Source organism: Sceloporus undulatus, chromosome 5 (assembly GCF_019175285.1).
Source record: "Sceloporus undulatus isolate JIND9_A2432 ecotype Alabama chromosome 5, SceUnd_v1.1, whole genome shotgun sequence".
NCBI lineage: Eukaryota > Metazoa > Chordata > Lepidosauria > Squamata > Phrynosomatidae > Sceloporus > Sceloporus undulatus.
The window spans coordinates 53,546,484-53,564,283 of record NC_056526.1 but is presented as its reverse complement, the minus strand read 5'-3'; the positions used below and the strand labels follow the sequence as shown (position 1 = coordinate 53,564,283).

Here is a 17,800-nt window from a genome sequence, read left to right as displayed (position 1 = left end):
ATTATTCAGGGAACTAAGATCTGAGAAAATAAGCTAAATTTAACAGTGATATAGGTCTGCTAGACCCAACTATGCCAAATGAAAGTACTCTGAGATGATTAATATTTAAAGGTTCAGAAAGGTTTAGCATGTCATCAGTATAATGTTCTATTCAGCATTAAGAATACATATTCACTTACCTTTACAGCCCAGATAGACTGCTCCAAAGGATGGAAAAGTTTGAAACAAAATCCATCCTTTTTTGAAGGCCGCTCAATGAGTTCACATGCGTTCAAAAGTACTGTTCCCACCCACTGACCATTTTTAGGAGTTTTGTAAATAAGCAATACTCCTGGTTTCAGCACACACCAAAGTTTGGTCCAGCTTTTCAGTGTACCACGAATCTGAACAGGAAAAAAGAAGTGTTTAGTCTATTAAAAAAATCATTCCAAGCAAAGAAGACCTCCCTTACAATATATGCAACCTCTTCAGTATTATAAAACTGCAATAAGATATTTCTAAGTATCAGTCTAATCTCATACACTCATCCACAAACCGAATAATACTATACACTCTATAATGTTACTTGATAGTCTAGTAAGCCAAATTACTAAAGGATATCAAATGTAATATGCAGGTTGCTTTTCTCTGAAATTAAACCATGCAAAGTAATCCTATACAAATCCACTCAGAAGTAAGAGTATAGAGACTACCAGCTGAGTATAGGATTCCACTTGTAAGTTACTATTTTATGTTACATGCATAAATGGAGACACCATTCCTGATGAAAGAGCCTCAGTTGACAGTTGTACAATCTACTGGTTAAGGTGCAAGGTTGAAATATGAATTGAATGCAGGTTCACATGATCCCCAGTCTGCACTGAGGCTCACCTGGCAAGCCTCAAGGAAATCACACTCTTGGCCTAATTTAATTCAGAGTTATTTTTTCAGAGTGAAAAATAAAAGGCTGTCATGAAAGATACTACTGTAAATAATAAATTAAAAATTAAAAAAGCACATCAACAAGCCATCAGATTTTAATCCATCTAGGAAAACAATGAGGTTGGAGCAGCAACATCTCAGGCTTAACTTTATGTCCACACATATGAAGAGAATGTATGTCTGCTTCCAAGAAATAGTCTGTTAAAAAAAACTGTATATCAATATATGAATTACAAAATGTTCCTCTAAGAAACATCTTGTAATTCAAATCAAATTTAATACAAAGGGATCACCAATTCAATTAGTCACCACAGACAGAAGTAGCCATGGCAACCGCAATAAAGCAGCAGCTAGGTATTCCCCTTGGTTCCTAAACCATCAAATACTGAGCCTTTGGGATACAATTAATACATTCTCTGACTGCTGTGGGTAAACATCAGAAGCTAAGCAGGATTCCACTATTTACTATTCTGGTAGATAAACAACAACTACAACTTTCACTAATATTACACACATTTTCTGACCTTTAGCCAGTCAGCCATGACAATGACTGATGGATCTGTGATTGTACTAAGTAATTCTTTCGTAGCTCTTTTCTTCTCTTCCCTGTAATTTTTCTTTTGAACCTGTAAATAAAGTATGAACAAGAGGGAGTAAGAAATTTAACTAATGGGAAAATGTTTATGAATTGCCTAGTCTTGCAAAAAGCGAAAGTCAAAATATAAAAGGAAATGTAACATGCCATGGCTGCATCCACACTGCAGAATTAATGCAGTTTGAAGCTGCTTTAACTGTCATGGTGCCATCCTATGTAATCCTGGGATTTGTAGTTTGTCATGGCACCAGAGCACTCTGACAAAGAAGGCTAAATATCTCACAAAATTACAAATCCCAGAATTCCATAGCATTAAACCATGGCAGTTAAAGTGGTGTCAAACTCCTATTATTACTGCAGTGTGGATGCATCCTTAGTTCAGTTGATAAAAAATCAACAACAGCAGTACTAGCTGAGCTGTTTATCATCATTATATAATACCTATTGCTAGCCAGTTTCATATAAAGTCTCTTTATATGATGGTTCTTCAGCTATATAAACTTACATTATGTGGACATTCAAGGATGGCCTTCTTTGCTATAGCATGGCTGTCCCCCTTGGATACTCATTTAGTGCAGTTAGATTCATTTTATACCAAGTTCAAACTTAGATTTTCACCAAAGCTTTTAGGACATATGAACCATGGCCTGGAGAGAATGTAGAGCTTTTATACATGGTGTGCACTATTCTAAATTGTTGCTTTACTGTCTACACCCAAAACCTGACACAGGCTGGAATATAAATATTTTAACAAACAAACCAATATCTGTTGACAAGAACACTTGCTGGTACCAAAGTATAAGAGATGATGAATAAGTGAAATGATTGTTTCACTGAATTCTTTCACAGTTAGTATAGCATATGACTATGTTAACAATAGGTATTTATGTAATTCTGATTTGTTTGTGTATTTGTTCCTGGCCACCTACTTACTTACCTACAAAAACAAACATTCTGCTCTTCTGGTGCTTAAATGCCACACTAACTAGAAGTTACAACTGGCGGTGACTTGGCAAACTTTCACTTTTTTAAAAACAGATTTGCATTAAGTTATTCTACTTTCTGTGTTTTCCTAAGAACTACATTGTTGTTCTTGCTGTTGTGTGCCATTGATTCAACTCTAACTTATGGTTGCCCTATCCTAGAGTTCTCTTGGGACTATTTACTCAGATGAAAATTGTCATTGCCTTCCATCTGAGGCTGAGAGAGCATGACCTGACCAACATGACCCAGTGGGTTTCCATGGCTAAGCAGGGATTCAAACCTTAATCTCCCAGAGTCTTAGTCCAGCAGTTAAAAACACTACATCACACTTTCTCTCATTTACTATATTATCTCATAATAATTATGCATATTTTAAATTTATCATTAGTGATTACTGTATATACTCATGTACCACATAGTGGTAATGACTAGTAACATATTTATTTTCACCAGAAATAAATCCCCATGGCCACTTGGAAGCAATCATTTCTCATCCCTAACAGTAAACATACCAGAGTCCAGCCCTCTTCATCTTGGTGGCCTTTAGATACTTTTTAGACCACAACTCCTATCTTCCCCAGCCAATATTACCAACAGCCTGAATTGGAAGTTTTAGTCCAAAACATCTGAAGTACAGCAGGTTGGCAAAGGCTGATCAAATTTGTCTATGCATAATTCTCACTTAGATAAATGGTTAAAATGCCTGTACTGCAGGCACTCACTCACAAACCACAAGGTTGTGAGTTCAATACCAGCCAGGGCTCAGGCTTGACTTAGGCTTGCATTCTTCCAAGGTCACTAAAATGAGTACCCAGCTTGATGGGGACAATTAGCTTACAGTTGTAACCCACTTAGAGATTGCTTAGAGTGGTATGAAGCAGTATATAAATGAAGATGCTATTGCTGTAAAGCCACGTGTAGGCTGTACCACTTTGGGCTGCAACTTTGAACTGGGGGCTCATGTAACAGAATAGTCTTGTATAAAAACTGGTAGAGCCCATCAACAGGCTTGCCAAGAAGACCATTGCTAAAATCTAGACTGTTTTCAAGGTATTCTGTGCAGGTGTGCTCATATGTGTATCACAGACACTACACAGAACAATAGGGCTGGGGAACCTAGGGGTCTCTAAATGCTGGACTATCACTTCTATCATTCTTGACTATTGGTGATGTTGGTGGGGCTCTTGGCAGTCCATTTGGAAGGCTACAGGTTATTTATCACTATCCTTAAGAAACACACTATATTCTAAAGATGCATCAAGCCATGTAAAGTATTTTCTAAAGATAATTATGATACTAATTGATTCAACACTGCAGCTTTTCCAATATCCTAATGTATCTCTGAAGGTCTTCAGTATTTCCTGTTTAGCTTGAGTGATGCTGCCTAGCCAGAAGAATGGGGATTGTAAGCATGCTGTTTTGGAAAGCCACTCACCTTAAGAGACTCCTTCTTGGTGAGCTTAGTAGCAGAAGAGGAGTTGGTGGAGGCAGCGGTAATATCCTTCTCTGACCCATTATAAAGCTTAGATTCTGACTGAAAATATACATCACAAATAATGAGTAAAATACTAGTTATCTTTTAGTCAATTAAACTTCAGTGAAGCAAAATGAGAAAACCAGAAAGTTTGTCAGCCTACAGCTCTAAGGTTTATATTTATATTGCTTCATTTCATTGGGGCAGATAAGGAACTTTAATGAATCCTAAAACAAGTCTTCATATCGTACTTTGCATGTGTCTCTGCTTGACTTTTAAAAATGATCATTTTGAAGAACAGAGTTCAAAATTGTCAACTGAGCTTCACATGGGCAAAGAGAAATAAGACTTCCCACGCTCAATGCCACCTATAGACTTACTTCCTGCTCCATCAAGGAAAATATGGAATTTCTCCATGCTAGTATTAAGAACAGTTCCCTGAATATATTACAATTTTATTCTAGAGATGCATAATTTTATTTCATTTAAGTGTTGGAATGAGCAAAGTATGATCAACAGACTGCATGCAGTTCCTAAGATCCCAATGTATGGCCCCTGAGGCCTTCCAGATCCCCTAGAATTTAAAGGGAAATTTTTGCATTAACTTTTAGGCATTTTTTGCCTGACAACTGGCCAAACGTACTCAAAATCAGGTAGAAGTACAACAGTTTACCTTCCCCACCCATTCAAGGTGACCAGATGTCCTAACAGCAAAGGAGGACAAGGCACTGCAAAATGTAGGACATTCAAGAAAAATGTAGGTCACGGTAAAACAAAAACTGAAAACACTAGTATAAATGTAAATTCATGCTTCTTAGTCATGCTCAAAATGTAGGTCATTTTAAAATTCCTCCTGAACAGAAGTTGAAATGTAGGATATATTCTGGAAAAGGAGGGCATCTGGTCATCCTGGACCTATCAGAGCCTCCACACTCAGAAGAAAAAAAGGGACTGAAAATCAGTCAATATGACAGCTGTAAGGGACAGATCACATTTCTGGTGTGCCAAAACATGATGGAGCAGCCTGCTAGTAACGATGTGGAGGGAATACCCCCTCTCCCATCCACAATTGCCCACTGACTTATAGCATGCTAAATTTTTACTGTGGCAACACAGGGTTTCGTAGTGGTTCTGGGATTGGGTTGGATCCAGATTCTGTGTTAGGCTTATGGAGAATACCTGTATCAAATTTCAGATCCCACTCCCACATCACAAATCATCCCACTGAGAATAGTCCCTTGACTCTCTCTGTAGCATTAGCAGAAAGCGAGAAGGGCTTCCAATGGGGTGGATGGATGAGAAATTTCACTTCCACCAGTCCAATTCCTTGTGTTGAAAACAATTCAACCCCTTGGCCTCAATAGTCTAAAAATGGTTTCTTTATACGTACTGCCCACATTCTGGAAGGGGAAAAAACTGGTGATAATAATAGAACTGGTAGAGTCTCAGAACTATTCTGGCAACCTGTCACTCTTCTCTTGCTGATATTGTAACCAAGTTACTAGGAATTTCTCAGTAAGCATTTGCTCACTAAAAATATACTTTGGATGAGTTACAAGACATTTGTTTTCCTGGATATCAAAACATCAGTTTGACTGACAAGAGGAGATTAAGTAAGATATTAGGAGCCAACAAAATCTTCCTGTTGAATAAAAGGCCAATGTTTTTATCAAAACCTATCTTACTCATTTGCTTTTCTGATACAGAACTCCAATATAAAAAAGATTCAGACTCAGAGGCCACAATTCATGCAGCTCCTTTAGGTAATTTGAGGGCTCTACAACCTAAAGAGCACATGTGCAAGTGAAACCTCAGTAGCTGCTTCTGAGGAATCCAAAGTACAATTCCAGGATGGGCACAGGAGAAAAGACACTCTTGTTAAGAAATTAAGCATCTCTGTACACACACATTTTCTGTATGACTTTTCAAGAAAAGATCCAAACTCTGTAACTCACCAAAACAATTGTAACTGTTGCTCAAATTACAAGCAAAGCAGTAGATTCTACACAAAATGGATACATTATAAGCAGTTTTAACAACAATATACATCAATCAGACTTCTAAAAGCATGGTTTTATTTGGATCTTTTCATTCTGATTTTTTCCCAAGGATAAACATGCCTTTTTTAAAAACCAATTCATAAACTGGCCATTCACTGCTTCTACAGATTCAGGAAGAAGACTTGCACACCAGTGACCTTGACCATTGCTCTATTATTAGGTACTGCCTAGTTTCTGTTTTCTCTTTGCACACATCAGCTGCTGAGAAACCATTTCTATATGGCTGAAGTGTCACATCTAAATCACCCATGTTTACCATGTAAATCACCCTTTCTGGCAGAAGCAGTAATTCTGATGGATATACAGTACTGATGAAGGGAAAAAGGGAACCAAACAATCCATACAAGTGGCAGTGACATGAATTATTGGTGGAATACTGAACCCAGTAAAGCTAATATTTCAAAGTTAACTATTAAATGATGAAAGTAGTTATGTGAGTACCTCCAAAAATCAGAAAGATGAGGTATTATGGGTTATCAAATGAAAAATGGTATAAAGACAGTCTCAGCACAATTAGACCTTAATACTGTTTACAGAATATACTGAATCCCAGTCTTATCAGTTCATTTTTCAGACTCCATGTTACAGAAGAGTGCAATGAAGAAACAGCCAGCACTGATCTTAGAGCTCAACCTCTCAGCTACAAAACTTGATCATCACTTGCTCTACATTTTTATAAAATATGAAATATATTCAATACAATATATTGTATTTCAGGTATGATGTCCAATTATCATGTATGTTAGACATATTCTAGCCTACTAACCAATTTGTTAAAGAATCACAGTACTCTTGAGCAGTTCTCACTTTTTTCTTGCCAAGTGGTTTTTAAAATTATTACTGTATTACTGAGTGCTCACATTATATTGCAAATATTATGACTCTAAATTAGAAGTGGGAATCATCTGTGCATCCGCATTTGTGTTATAACCAAAGCTACATATGTTACTTATTTTATGGCTTTAAATGACACTTAATGTGTAAAGCATTTTTAAAACACTTTGCTCATTCAAAATTATGTTGCTTGCTGTAAATATCATACCATTATGAAGGCCATCCTTCATTTCAGTCTTGAGGACATGATTTAGGAATAGGAATTTATTTCCCTCTACCACACCCTAAAACGAGGACTTAGAAACATTTTAAATAAATTGATGTAAAAGATACAAACTTGGGCCTGTTGCAGACTGCCAAAATAAAGTTGCTTCGGGTCTCTTTGGAGGTATGCTATTTAAATGATGCTTGGGTCCTAAGAGTCCGGAGGTCGCGCCAAAGCCACACTCCATTCCTAAGCACCGGAGTGCAGCTTTGGTGCAGCTTTCGGATTCTTAGGATGCATGCATCATTTAAACAGCATACCTCCAAAGAGACCCGAAGCAGCTTTATTTTGGCAGTCTGTAACAGACCATAGTGTACTTAATTCTGAAATATGATCCTTATTAAACATATATCTAGAGTAGTAGGATATTTATACAAATTGTGCATTATCAGTGCATTATTGAACCAATGAGGCAACACTAAAACATTTACTGGAAAAAATATATTTAAATGTAGCAAATTGAACAATGTGTTTGCTATTTTACCATAGCTAATGTACTTACCTTGCTTTTTGACATGGATTGTGCAGAATCATCTTTACTTTGTGATGCATCATCCTTCCCTCTGTCAAACCCTAAACAAGAATTTGAGATGACTGCATTACTCCAGTGTATGCCATTTATTTTAAAGATTCCTATTCTGGCTTTCAAGTGAAGATTCAGCAAGGAAAAGTAAAAACATTTAAAACAGTAAAATATAAAATATAGTTAATATAAAGATAAAACATTTCTATCCACATTATTCAGAAACTAGGTTTCAATTGTATTTATTTAAAATATTTCTAAGTGAGCGGGTGTGGTGTAGTGGTCTGAGTGCTGGATTATGATTCTGGAGACCAGGGTTCAAATCCTCATTCAGCCTTAGCAACTTGTTGGGTGACCTTTGGCAATAACGTGGTGATAGGAAGTTCACAATAGTGCTGCCATAAACTGGAATGACTTGAAGGCACAACAACAACACAATATCATCTTATGCTGGAAAGACATATGACTGAAATATAGTGGCATATAGTGCTAAGATATGCCTCTAGGGACAATATTCTACTACAAGAAATATATTTACTCAAATAACAAATCTATTAAATTCTAACTAAGTATATTTGGGATGTAAATATCATTTGCCAGTGCCACAATTCTTTTAAAAATAAGAAAATTATGTTTGATGTTAAAGTCACATGGGAGACCAACTGCTGGTACAGACCAGCAAAAAGAGCCAGCTTCCCAGTGGCTTGGGGGCGTGGCATACACACAATACACATCCCCAAGATGCTGGGAACATGCTGTGAAGCCGCTCTGAGCAACCACATGGCAGTAGCGTTTCAATGGCTCAGTGTTTCCAAAATCTGCAAAAACTGCCACCACAGCGGCAAAGTCGTCTTTTCTTGGTGCAAAAACCAGCTTTCTGCTGCTTATTTTTGCACTGGGAAAATGCTGGGGGTGTTTGCTCTGGCCCCCAAACCGGCGCTCAAAGGTGTGGCGTTAAGCCGCCCCTTTGCCGCTGTCTGTTTTCAGCCCAAGAAACAAAACAAATTTTGTTTCCAATCTTTTTATACTGCATCTGCAAATACAAACTTCAAAAGGTAATATAAATATTTATTGCCAACTCCTCCCACCAGCTAATCTTAAATCAAATGACAAAAGTCTCTTTAATTGTGAAACAAACAAACAAACAAACAAAGAAGCTGAAGTTAACCATAGCTTCTGGCTTCTTCTGAACTTGAAACTATGTTTAATGGAAACTAATCAGAGTTTTGTAAGCCAATTCTTGGCTTATATGAAAGCTAACAACAATAATTACCACTTCATATATAACAGGAAATTATGATTAACTATAGCCTTCCTTACTTGCATTCCTGCTCATACATAAAATAATAAATGGCACCAAAGGTGCCAGAATACCCTAGCCATTAACGATCATTTTTTGGACTTGGTTGTAACTGCTGCTTCCCTGTATATGAAGCAGGGAAAGAAAGTACAGTGTGTTTTTGCCTTACGTGGGGGATTTGTTCCGGATCCCCCCCCCCCCCACGTAAGGCAAATATCATGTATGCTCGAGCCCCATTGAAAACAATGGGGCTCACGCATGGGATGTGCGCACCATGGGTGCATGCACCATTGCCTGTTCCACTGTGTGGCTTTCAGTGTAAACTGAAAGCCTCATATAGTGTTTCTGCTTATGACATGGACGCACTGTAGATGGAAGCATACAGTAATTAAAATATCCTGGTTTATGAAATCAGAACCTGTTCATCCAAATGTGGCCATTATTGTTGCTCTTCTACACTTGATCTTCTAATGTATACTATCTGTTATGTTATTACTAACACAAGTTCTCTAATGCAATATTTTGAAAAATAATGCGTTATGCACCTCTGTAATATTTGTTTTTAATAAGTCAATGAAAAACGTGTTTACAATACAGTCAACCCTCCATTTCTGCAGATTCTGCACAGATTCAACCAACAACAACTTGAAAATGTTCCAAAAATATAAATTCCTTAATTTTGCTATTTTATATAAGGGACACCATTTTACTATATCACTGTATATAATAGGACCCAGTGGCATCACTTGGTGCAATAACTCATGGTATCATCCCCCCTTGATCTCTTCCCATACCATACCATATAGAATTCTTAGGAATGTTTTTTGTACTGATGTAATTCATAAATCATAATTTCCATATATCACTGAATGTACTGGTAATAGTTGTGACATAAACAACTAGTTAAATGAAAATATATACCTTTTAAATTACAATTATCATGAGCACAGCCCAAATGTATTTACTTGCACATAATTTCATGTGGTTAAAGTGAAAATTTGGTAAAATGTGATTTTTAAAAGAAGAATTTAAAAGTATAAAAATTTGTAATTTTAAAAATATTTTTAATTAAAAAGACCCTGGGGCCTCTCCTTTCTCTTTCCACTGAGCCTCACCCCATTCATGCCATGTCTTCAACATTTTAAAGGGAAACAGGCAAATGGCATAGACAATTTCTGATCAAAAGCAGATGTTTGAGGAGCAATGCCCCCCCCTTAAGGTATCATCTAGCGCGGTCCACATATCCTGCACCCTCCTACTGAAGCCACTTGAGCATCCACAGGTTTTGGAATACGTGGGAGAGCGTGTCTTGAAACTCAACCCCAGCAGAAATCAAGGGCCCATTCTAGTGGATGTTTCAAGAGCATGAAGACATAAAATCAACAGATTGGATGTTATGGAGATAGAAGCACGAATCATCCCAGTATTCCCAATTAGAGAAGGCCTACTGCACTAATGGGATCTGCTTAAGTGTTAACTCACTATTCAACAACTGATTCAATGGGTTTATTTCCAGGCCTAACAACTATGGAAACAGGCTAGCCAGGAAATTTGCTGCTAAACAAATATGCATATGATGGGCTAAAAGTCAATAAACATAAAGGTTTCCCCTTAGGTGTGATTGTTGTGTCCGACTGTAAGTGTTCAACTGGTTAGTAAGCCAAGGGAGCCAGTGTTGTCAAAGATGACTACGTGATCAATAATAATAATAATAATAATAATAATAATAATAATAATATTTCATCAATAGTAAAATGAAAAACCAGCTTGAAAAGGCATTAAATTTCCTGAAAATTAGGATGCATTGCTTGAAATCCACAGCCCTTTTAAACTAGCATCTACTTAGCTTTTCTCCTTTTTTCATAACACAGCATTCAATACATTTACAACCAATTTATATTCTGTAGAGCTCTGTGGGATTTACTCCCACAAGAAGTACACAGAATGATGAAAGAAAACAGTTAAATGTTAATGATGGTCAAAAATTTTGACTTCTTAAAATTAATGTGAATATAGATGTATTGCAGAGAATTTACAAGTTTAAATACAATTCTTTCACTTAATGTGTAGAGTCCTCCAGAATATGTGTGCAACCCTTTATAGAAATCCAGTGTGCTCATTAAATCCAAAGGCACTGATGGGAAAGAACATAAATGAAATTCCAATGAGAGACATACAGTATTAGAAACAGCATGAAATATAAAATAATGTTACTACACCATCCCTCTACTCCCCCCCCCTTTTAAGGGGATGTCATTAAGGCAGTGGTTCCCAACCTGTGGGTCGGGACCCCTTTGGGGGTCGCATAACCCTTTCATGGGGGTCACCTAAGACCATTAGAAAACACCTATTTAATTACAGTTATGTAGTAGCAACGATAATAATTTCATGGGTTTGGGTCACCACAACATGAGGAACTGTATTAAAGGGTCGCGGCATTAGGAAGGTTGGGAACCACTGCATTAAGGGAAGGTAGCACTGCTGGAGTTAACAGCATTATATTGTTCACAGTTGGTTCCTCTTGAGACCAAATCCACGTACAGACATGCAGCAATTTATATTAACACAGGAATCAAAATCAGAATATTTCAGGTCATTACATTTTACTAGCCAAATGAGCTTTCAAAAAGATATAACAAAATGTCAGTTGATAGGATATGGCTAAGACTACCAACAAAGGACCTATAGTTAAAACAGGAAAAAGGCTAAGGTATATAAATAAATATGGTGATTATGATTTTTAGGAGAGTGGCATCATATTTATGGTCAAATGATAGATTTACAAAAAAAGAAAAATGCAGATTACTAAAAGGTCCATTAAAATGAAGCCAGAAGCTCACAATTACAGAAGCCAGACAAAAAAAAAATCACCAGCTTGGAAGATGAAGGGAATGCTGTGGATGTAAAATATCTTGATTTCAGTAAAGCCTTCGACAAGGTCCCCCACAATATTCTTGTAAAGAAGGTAGTAAAATGTGGATTAGATAAGGCTACTGTTAGATGGATTTGTAATTGGTTGACCGGCTGAACACAAAGGGTGCTCACAATGGCTCCTCTTCATTTAGGAGAAAAGTGACTAGCAGTGTGCCACAGGGATCTGTCGTGGGCCAATTGCTATTCAATATCTTTATCAATTACTTGGATGAAGGAATAAAGGGCATGCTTATCAAATTTGCAAATAACACCAGATTAGGAGGCGTAGATAACACTCCAGAGGAAAGGATCAAAATTCAAACTGACCTTAATAGATCAGAAAGCTGGGCCAAAACTAACAAAATGAATTTTAATAGGGAGAAATGTAAGATACTGCACTTGGGTAGAAAAAATGAAATGCATAGATATAGAATGGGGGACACCTGGCTTAAAAACAGTGCACTTGAAAGGGATCTAAGAATCCGAACAGACCACAACTTGAACATGTGTCAACAGTGTCATGCAGCAGCTAAAAGAGTCAAAGCAATTCTAGAAGTATAATGTCTAGATCAATGGAAGTAACAGTATCACTCTATACTGCTTTGGGCAGGAATACTGTGTCCAGTTCTGGGCACCACAATTCAAAAAAGATATTGAGAAGCTGTAGCATATCCAGAAGAGGATGACCAAAATGATGAAGGATCTGGAAACCATATCCTATGAAGAGAGGCAGCTGGATATGTTTAGCCTGAAGAGAAGGTTAAGAGGTGAAATGATAGCCTTGTTTAAATATTTGAAGAGGTGTCATACTGAGGATGGAACAAGCTTGTTTTCTGCAACTGCAACTCCAGAGAACGAGAGCCAGAACAATGGACTCAAACTACAGGAAAAGATATTCCACCTCAAAACTAGGAAGAACTTCCTGATAGTAAGAGCTGTTCAACAGTGGAAAACACTCCCTCAGAATGTGGTGGAGTCTCCTTCTTTGAAGGTTTTTAAACAGAGGCTGGATGACCATCTGTCAGGGTTGCTTTGAATGTGTGTTCCTGCACGGCAGGGAGTTGTACTGGGTGGGCCTTGGGGTCTCTTCCAAATCTATTATTCTAATTATAAATTAACTAATTTACTTTCACAGTATCTTTCCATTATATCAAGTCTGATCATTCAATCGCAAATACAAATGTAAACCATGCATGCAATATTATGAGTAGTTTTTTTTTAATGTCAGAGAATGTGAATGTTGAGGACATAGCACTGATTTAACACAACACGAAATTTGACTTTTAAATTCACAGGAGTTATAAATAACAGATATCATCTACTCCACCCCAACTACAGTTTCATATACAGAAACCAACTGAAAACTGAATCTTTCTTCAACAATGGGAATAGGAATCCCGCACCATGCCTGAGGGCAACAGGATAGCTTAAAAGGCACAAAGCTCTGTTTGCTCCTAATGGTAGGACTGGCCCTGTTGAAAAACACAATTCACAATCCACAAAATGCCTTTCTAATGAACTAAAATTATAGCATAGCAGCTTCATTTATATACCACTTCATACCATCTAAGCAGTTTACAACTGTAAGCTAATTGCCCCCAACAATCTGGTACTCATTTTAGCGACCTCAGAAGGATGCAAGCCTGAATCAAGCTTGAGCCCTGGCTGGTATTGAACTCGCAACCTTATGGTTTGTGAGTGAATGGCTGCACTACAGACATTTAACCCTATCTACAGTTAAACCCATGCAGAATTTCTTACATAAAGGCTAAAAATATGCTCAGAACATATTTAAATCACATTATTTCCAAATCTCAATTTCAAAGTCAATCCAATGTCTTCCAAAAAGACTCCCCCGAACAGTAAATGACTTTTTGAAAAAAGAGGTACTGCCTATAAAAACATTTGCAAACAGAACTATTTCAGTGACAACATAAAAAAAGCAAAACAAACCTCGAAAGACAGGTGAAAGCTCGTTGTATCCTCCAAATGAAGCATTCCGGACAAGTTTTCGACCATCAGCTCGTGGAGGAAGCGAAACCCCAGCACATGAAGAAAACCTACGTCGTTGTGGACCCTCTTCCTTCATGAGTTACTTGTTCTGTGTAATGATTGTTGTCATTCAGAAGGCGGATTGTAATAAGAATGTTGCAGAGAAAGCCTTTGCCCTTACAGTCAGATCAGCAACATGCAAACCACAAATGTAGAGCAAGTGCCATGTGCTCAACTGGAATGAGAGCTAAGTGAGGCTGATGAAGTTGGTAAGAAAGCCTAGAGACATTTATGAATTCAAGTAAAACTGCTGCCAATCCTTCAGCAATAGCATTTCATATTTCATTCAGTATGCCTCAAGAGAAGTTGTTACTCTTCGTTGTTTTGCAGGCACCAGAAAACTGTCGTGACAAAGTAGATCAAATTAAGGTGTTATTAAAAAGGTTTCTGTACTGTCTAATCATCCAAACCTTATTGGAAAGCACCTCTTAGGGGTTCAGGGTCTGCCCTCTGCTAATAATAATAATAATAATAATAATAATAATAATAATCTGCTCACAGAAGATGGCTCCAGGTGAGCATCATGGATCCCACCTCCCTCCTGAACTCAACTATATAGATCAATGAATTGCCTGCTAAATGCTAAGCTAATAGTACATCCTATTGATTCAATGTTTTTACTCTAGTAGGGGCAAGCAACTGTATTTAGACCAGTCTATAGGTATTTTAATAACTAGTGGGAAGAACATAAACCATTTACACAACCCTTCCTGACCTCATGGAAAATCCTCCTCCTCCTATCCAGATACACACAACTGAAGTCAGCTTCTATTCTTCCATTTCTGAGTGAAAAGCACAATGGAAGCAAGATGGCATCAATGTCCCAAGTGAGATCTTCTGCTCTGAATCCTCTTTGTACATCTTATTCTGTTTTTCATTTTTATGTACCCACACCTGGATGAGACTTACAGCATTTTATTAACAGACAGAGAACAAGAAATGGGAGCTATGACAGAGCTCACTTCTCAGGTACATGACATAATAATGTACTATTCATACAATTAAATTTCAGCTGTGCCATTTATTATCATGGCACAAATTATAACTGTAACACACACATACACAAGCAGAATCTATTCTCAAGTGTAGGGATTTAAGGGCAGAACTACCCATTATAAGGGAAACAATGGTTTCCTTAGTAACTAAGCTAAGTGGGTGGGCAACTACAGGGCAGAATCAATGGGCAGGGGGAATAGTAATTATCCAATTTTCAACACACCAATTCTACCATATGCATTCCTCAGTCATTATTAGTATATATTTCCCAAAACAGGCTGTGAAACAGGACATGTACCCAGCTAAAAGTGGGGGAAACTGATTTGACAGAACATGTGTGAGAAATAGCAACAGACATGAAAAAGTTAAACATCTCTCCCTCTTGCCCACTGATCTGCTCTGGTAAGTGTCCATGCCCACATTCTTGTTATCCTAGCAAACAGATGTCTATTGAACACAAAAGGAAGAAAAAGATTTAAGAAGAGTTGTATTTGAAACCATTATCATAAAAAATTAAAATAAAAAATACAGGGCATGTGGATAAAACTAAATCAATTTAATAGACAATATTTTAGTTCAACTCTCTACAAGCAATATTTGATTTAATATTTAAATTCATATTCTTATCTACAAAACTACATGCAAGTGCTACAGTATAAACATTTACTGGAGTCATCCTCCCATATGCTGTTATATTGGAGATCAGAAACTAGTCCCCTTCGTATTGGACCTCATTTCTGCTTAAGGAGGCCTTACTTGGCACACTTACTTGAGAAGGCAGAGTAGCCTCACATTCAGACTTAGTTCTCACTAATCTCTGTTTGGACTGTACCACTTTTAAAATCAGACATATTTTTCTCTGTCAAAGATGGAATGTTTCTCTACAAAAGAATGCTACTACCCATAAAAACTACTGTATCAGGACAAAGTCTATACTAGAAGACTTTCTCTGCAAAATCCAAACTTTTCTGTGCACCTTTTTTTGTACTGCACATCATTTAATTGTAAGAGCCTCCACCTGCAGTCTGAAATGGTATAATCTTGACATAAATGAAAGGTTTAATGAAAACAGAGGCTCTGAGTCAAAACTAAGGGATGGGGAATGTTCGATCCGCCCTGTTGGACTACATCTCCCACTGCCTCAGAACATTGGCCATGCCTTGTCAAGACTGATTTAAGTCAGTGCTGAACAACATCTATCAAGTCCATTGATTTCCCAGTGTTTATACTAAAATGACATCACTTCACATCCTTAGCAAATTTCAATAAGAGAGTGAAATATTTCAATTGCATTCTTCTTTTAGCAATAGTTTATCTCATTTCACTCCTTCATTTTATTGTTAAATCTTTTCATTATCTCTCACTCACTTCCCTTTTCTACATCTTTTTCTTCTTGCTCTTAGTTTATGGTGTGCCCTTGCTCCCAAATTCCAGGCCCCATTGCAAATCCATTTTCTTCTTCTGTTTTCTTTATTACTCCCAATCTTTCATCCCCTATTTTATTACCCCACATTCCTATTCAGTTACTATAACAGGAAAGCAGAAGAAACCAAATATAATGTGATTTACAGCAATGGTATAGTCCTACTCCATGATACATTTCCCATTCTAATCTGGGATTGTCACTGCAGACTTTTTAGCATTAAAGTACACTGAGTCTTAACCACTGTGGAACAGCTAACAAGGAAATGGTGTTGCTGTTGTTGCTGTGTGCCTTCAAGTCATTTTTGACTTATGGTAATCCTAAAGTGAACCTATCATGGGATTTTCTTGGCATGTTTCTTTAGAGGGGATTTTCCATTGCCATCCTCTGAGGTGGCAAGGTCAGCTTTGCCCAAGGTCATCCAGTGGAGTTCACCACCTATATTCCCATGATAATATTCAATTAAATTGAATATATGAGGTCTTAACCATTGTAATTTTTTAAGAGCAAGAGCTATTCCTGAATGGACAGAGTAAAATATAGTGCATGCCAATAAAAGGACAGCTAACATTAAAAATTTTAACAACAGAATATGGTGACTTGGGCAATGAAAAATGTTTGGATTCCCCTAAAACAAGAGTTTGATTTTTTTAAATGGATACTTATTTAAAGACTCACAAAACTGAAAGTGTAACTGAGTCATCAATAAGCTTCTTAGAAATCACAATGGAAATACATGTGCATAACCACTGTCCAAATTTTGTTTTTACAATGTATGGAAGTACAACTGAAATAATTCTTGTCTGCAGAGACAGCCAAACCATTACTAGTAAATATGTTTTTGGAATAACCACCAGAAATAAAAATGGAAATTTAACTAACTCCTTATAACCACTCAAATGACTTGTATCTTTCAAATTCAGATTCATTATTATGAAGAGAGTAACTATACAGTTGCCTCTCCATCTGCGTGGACTTCAGATCCACAACCCTCACTTTCTCATGAGGAGCAAGTGGAGGGGGTTAAAATGGGGCGTGCACCCGAGGTGCCTGCCTCCATTCAAGCCTATGGGGTTTAAATATGCAGGGGGTCTGGAATGGATCCCCCACAAAAACAGAGGGGTGACAGTATATCCTAAAGACTACAGATCCTGTCTGGTCTTGGAAGCTAAGTAGGATTGGCCAAGGTTAGTACTTGGATGGGAAACTTGGCAAATAACAGGTACTGTTGGCTATAATTCAGAGGAAGGCATGACAAAACCACTTCTGCGTATACTTTGCCTAAGAAAACCCAAGGAAATTAATGGTGCAGCCATAAGTCAACAGCCAACTTGAAAGCACACACACACACACGCACACAAAATTCTCAGCTAGTGAACATACATAGGGGATTTCCTAATATTGACTAATGATGCTCAAACAGAAAAAAAAGTATTCATAAAATCTGTGGAGAAACAAAA

At 37.3% G+C, this 17,800-nt stretch overlaps 1 protein-coding gene across 5 annotated transcripts in view; it reads right to left on the bottom strand.

Annotated features, from left to right (window-relative positions):
- Positions 1–17,800, bottom strand: part of OSBPL8 (oxysterol binding protein like 8) — a 97,294-nt gene that overhangs the window by 39,814 nt on the left and 39,680 nt on the right. For 2 of the 5 annotated variants that reach the window (XM_042468580.1, XM_042468578.1), the window contains exons 2-6: positions 13,823–13,970; positions 7,636–7,706; positions 3,936–4,034; positions 1,446–1,547; positions 180–383 (exon numbers count right to left, since the gene is read on the bottom strand). In XM_042468580.1, coding sequence (XP_042324514.1) covers positions 180–383; positions 1,446–1,547; positions 3,936–4,034; positions 7,636–7,706; positions 13,823–13,958 — 612 coding nt within the window. In that variant the 5' untranslated portion in view covers positions 13,959–13,970. Of the gene's footprint in view, positions 1–179; positions 384–1,445; positions 1,548–3,935; positions 4,035–7,635; positions 7,707–13,822; positions 14,263–17,800 lie in introns of all 5 variants that reach the window. The other 3 variants (XM_042468579.1, XM_042468576.1, XM_042468575.1) reach the window with 2 other exon arrangements.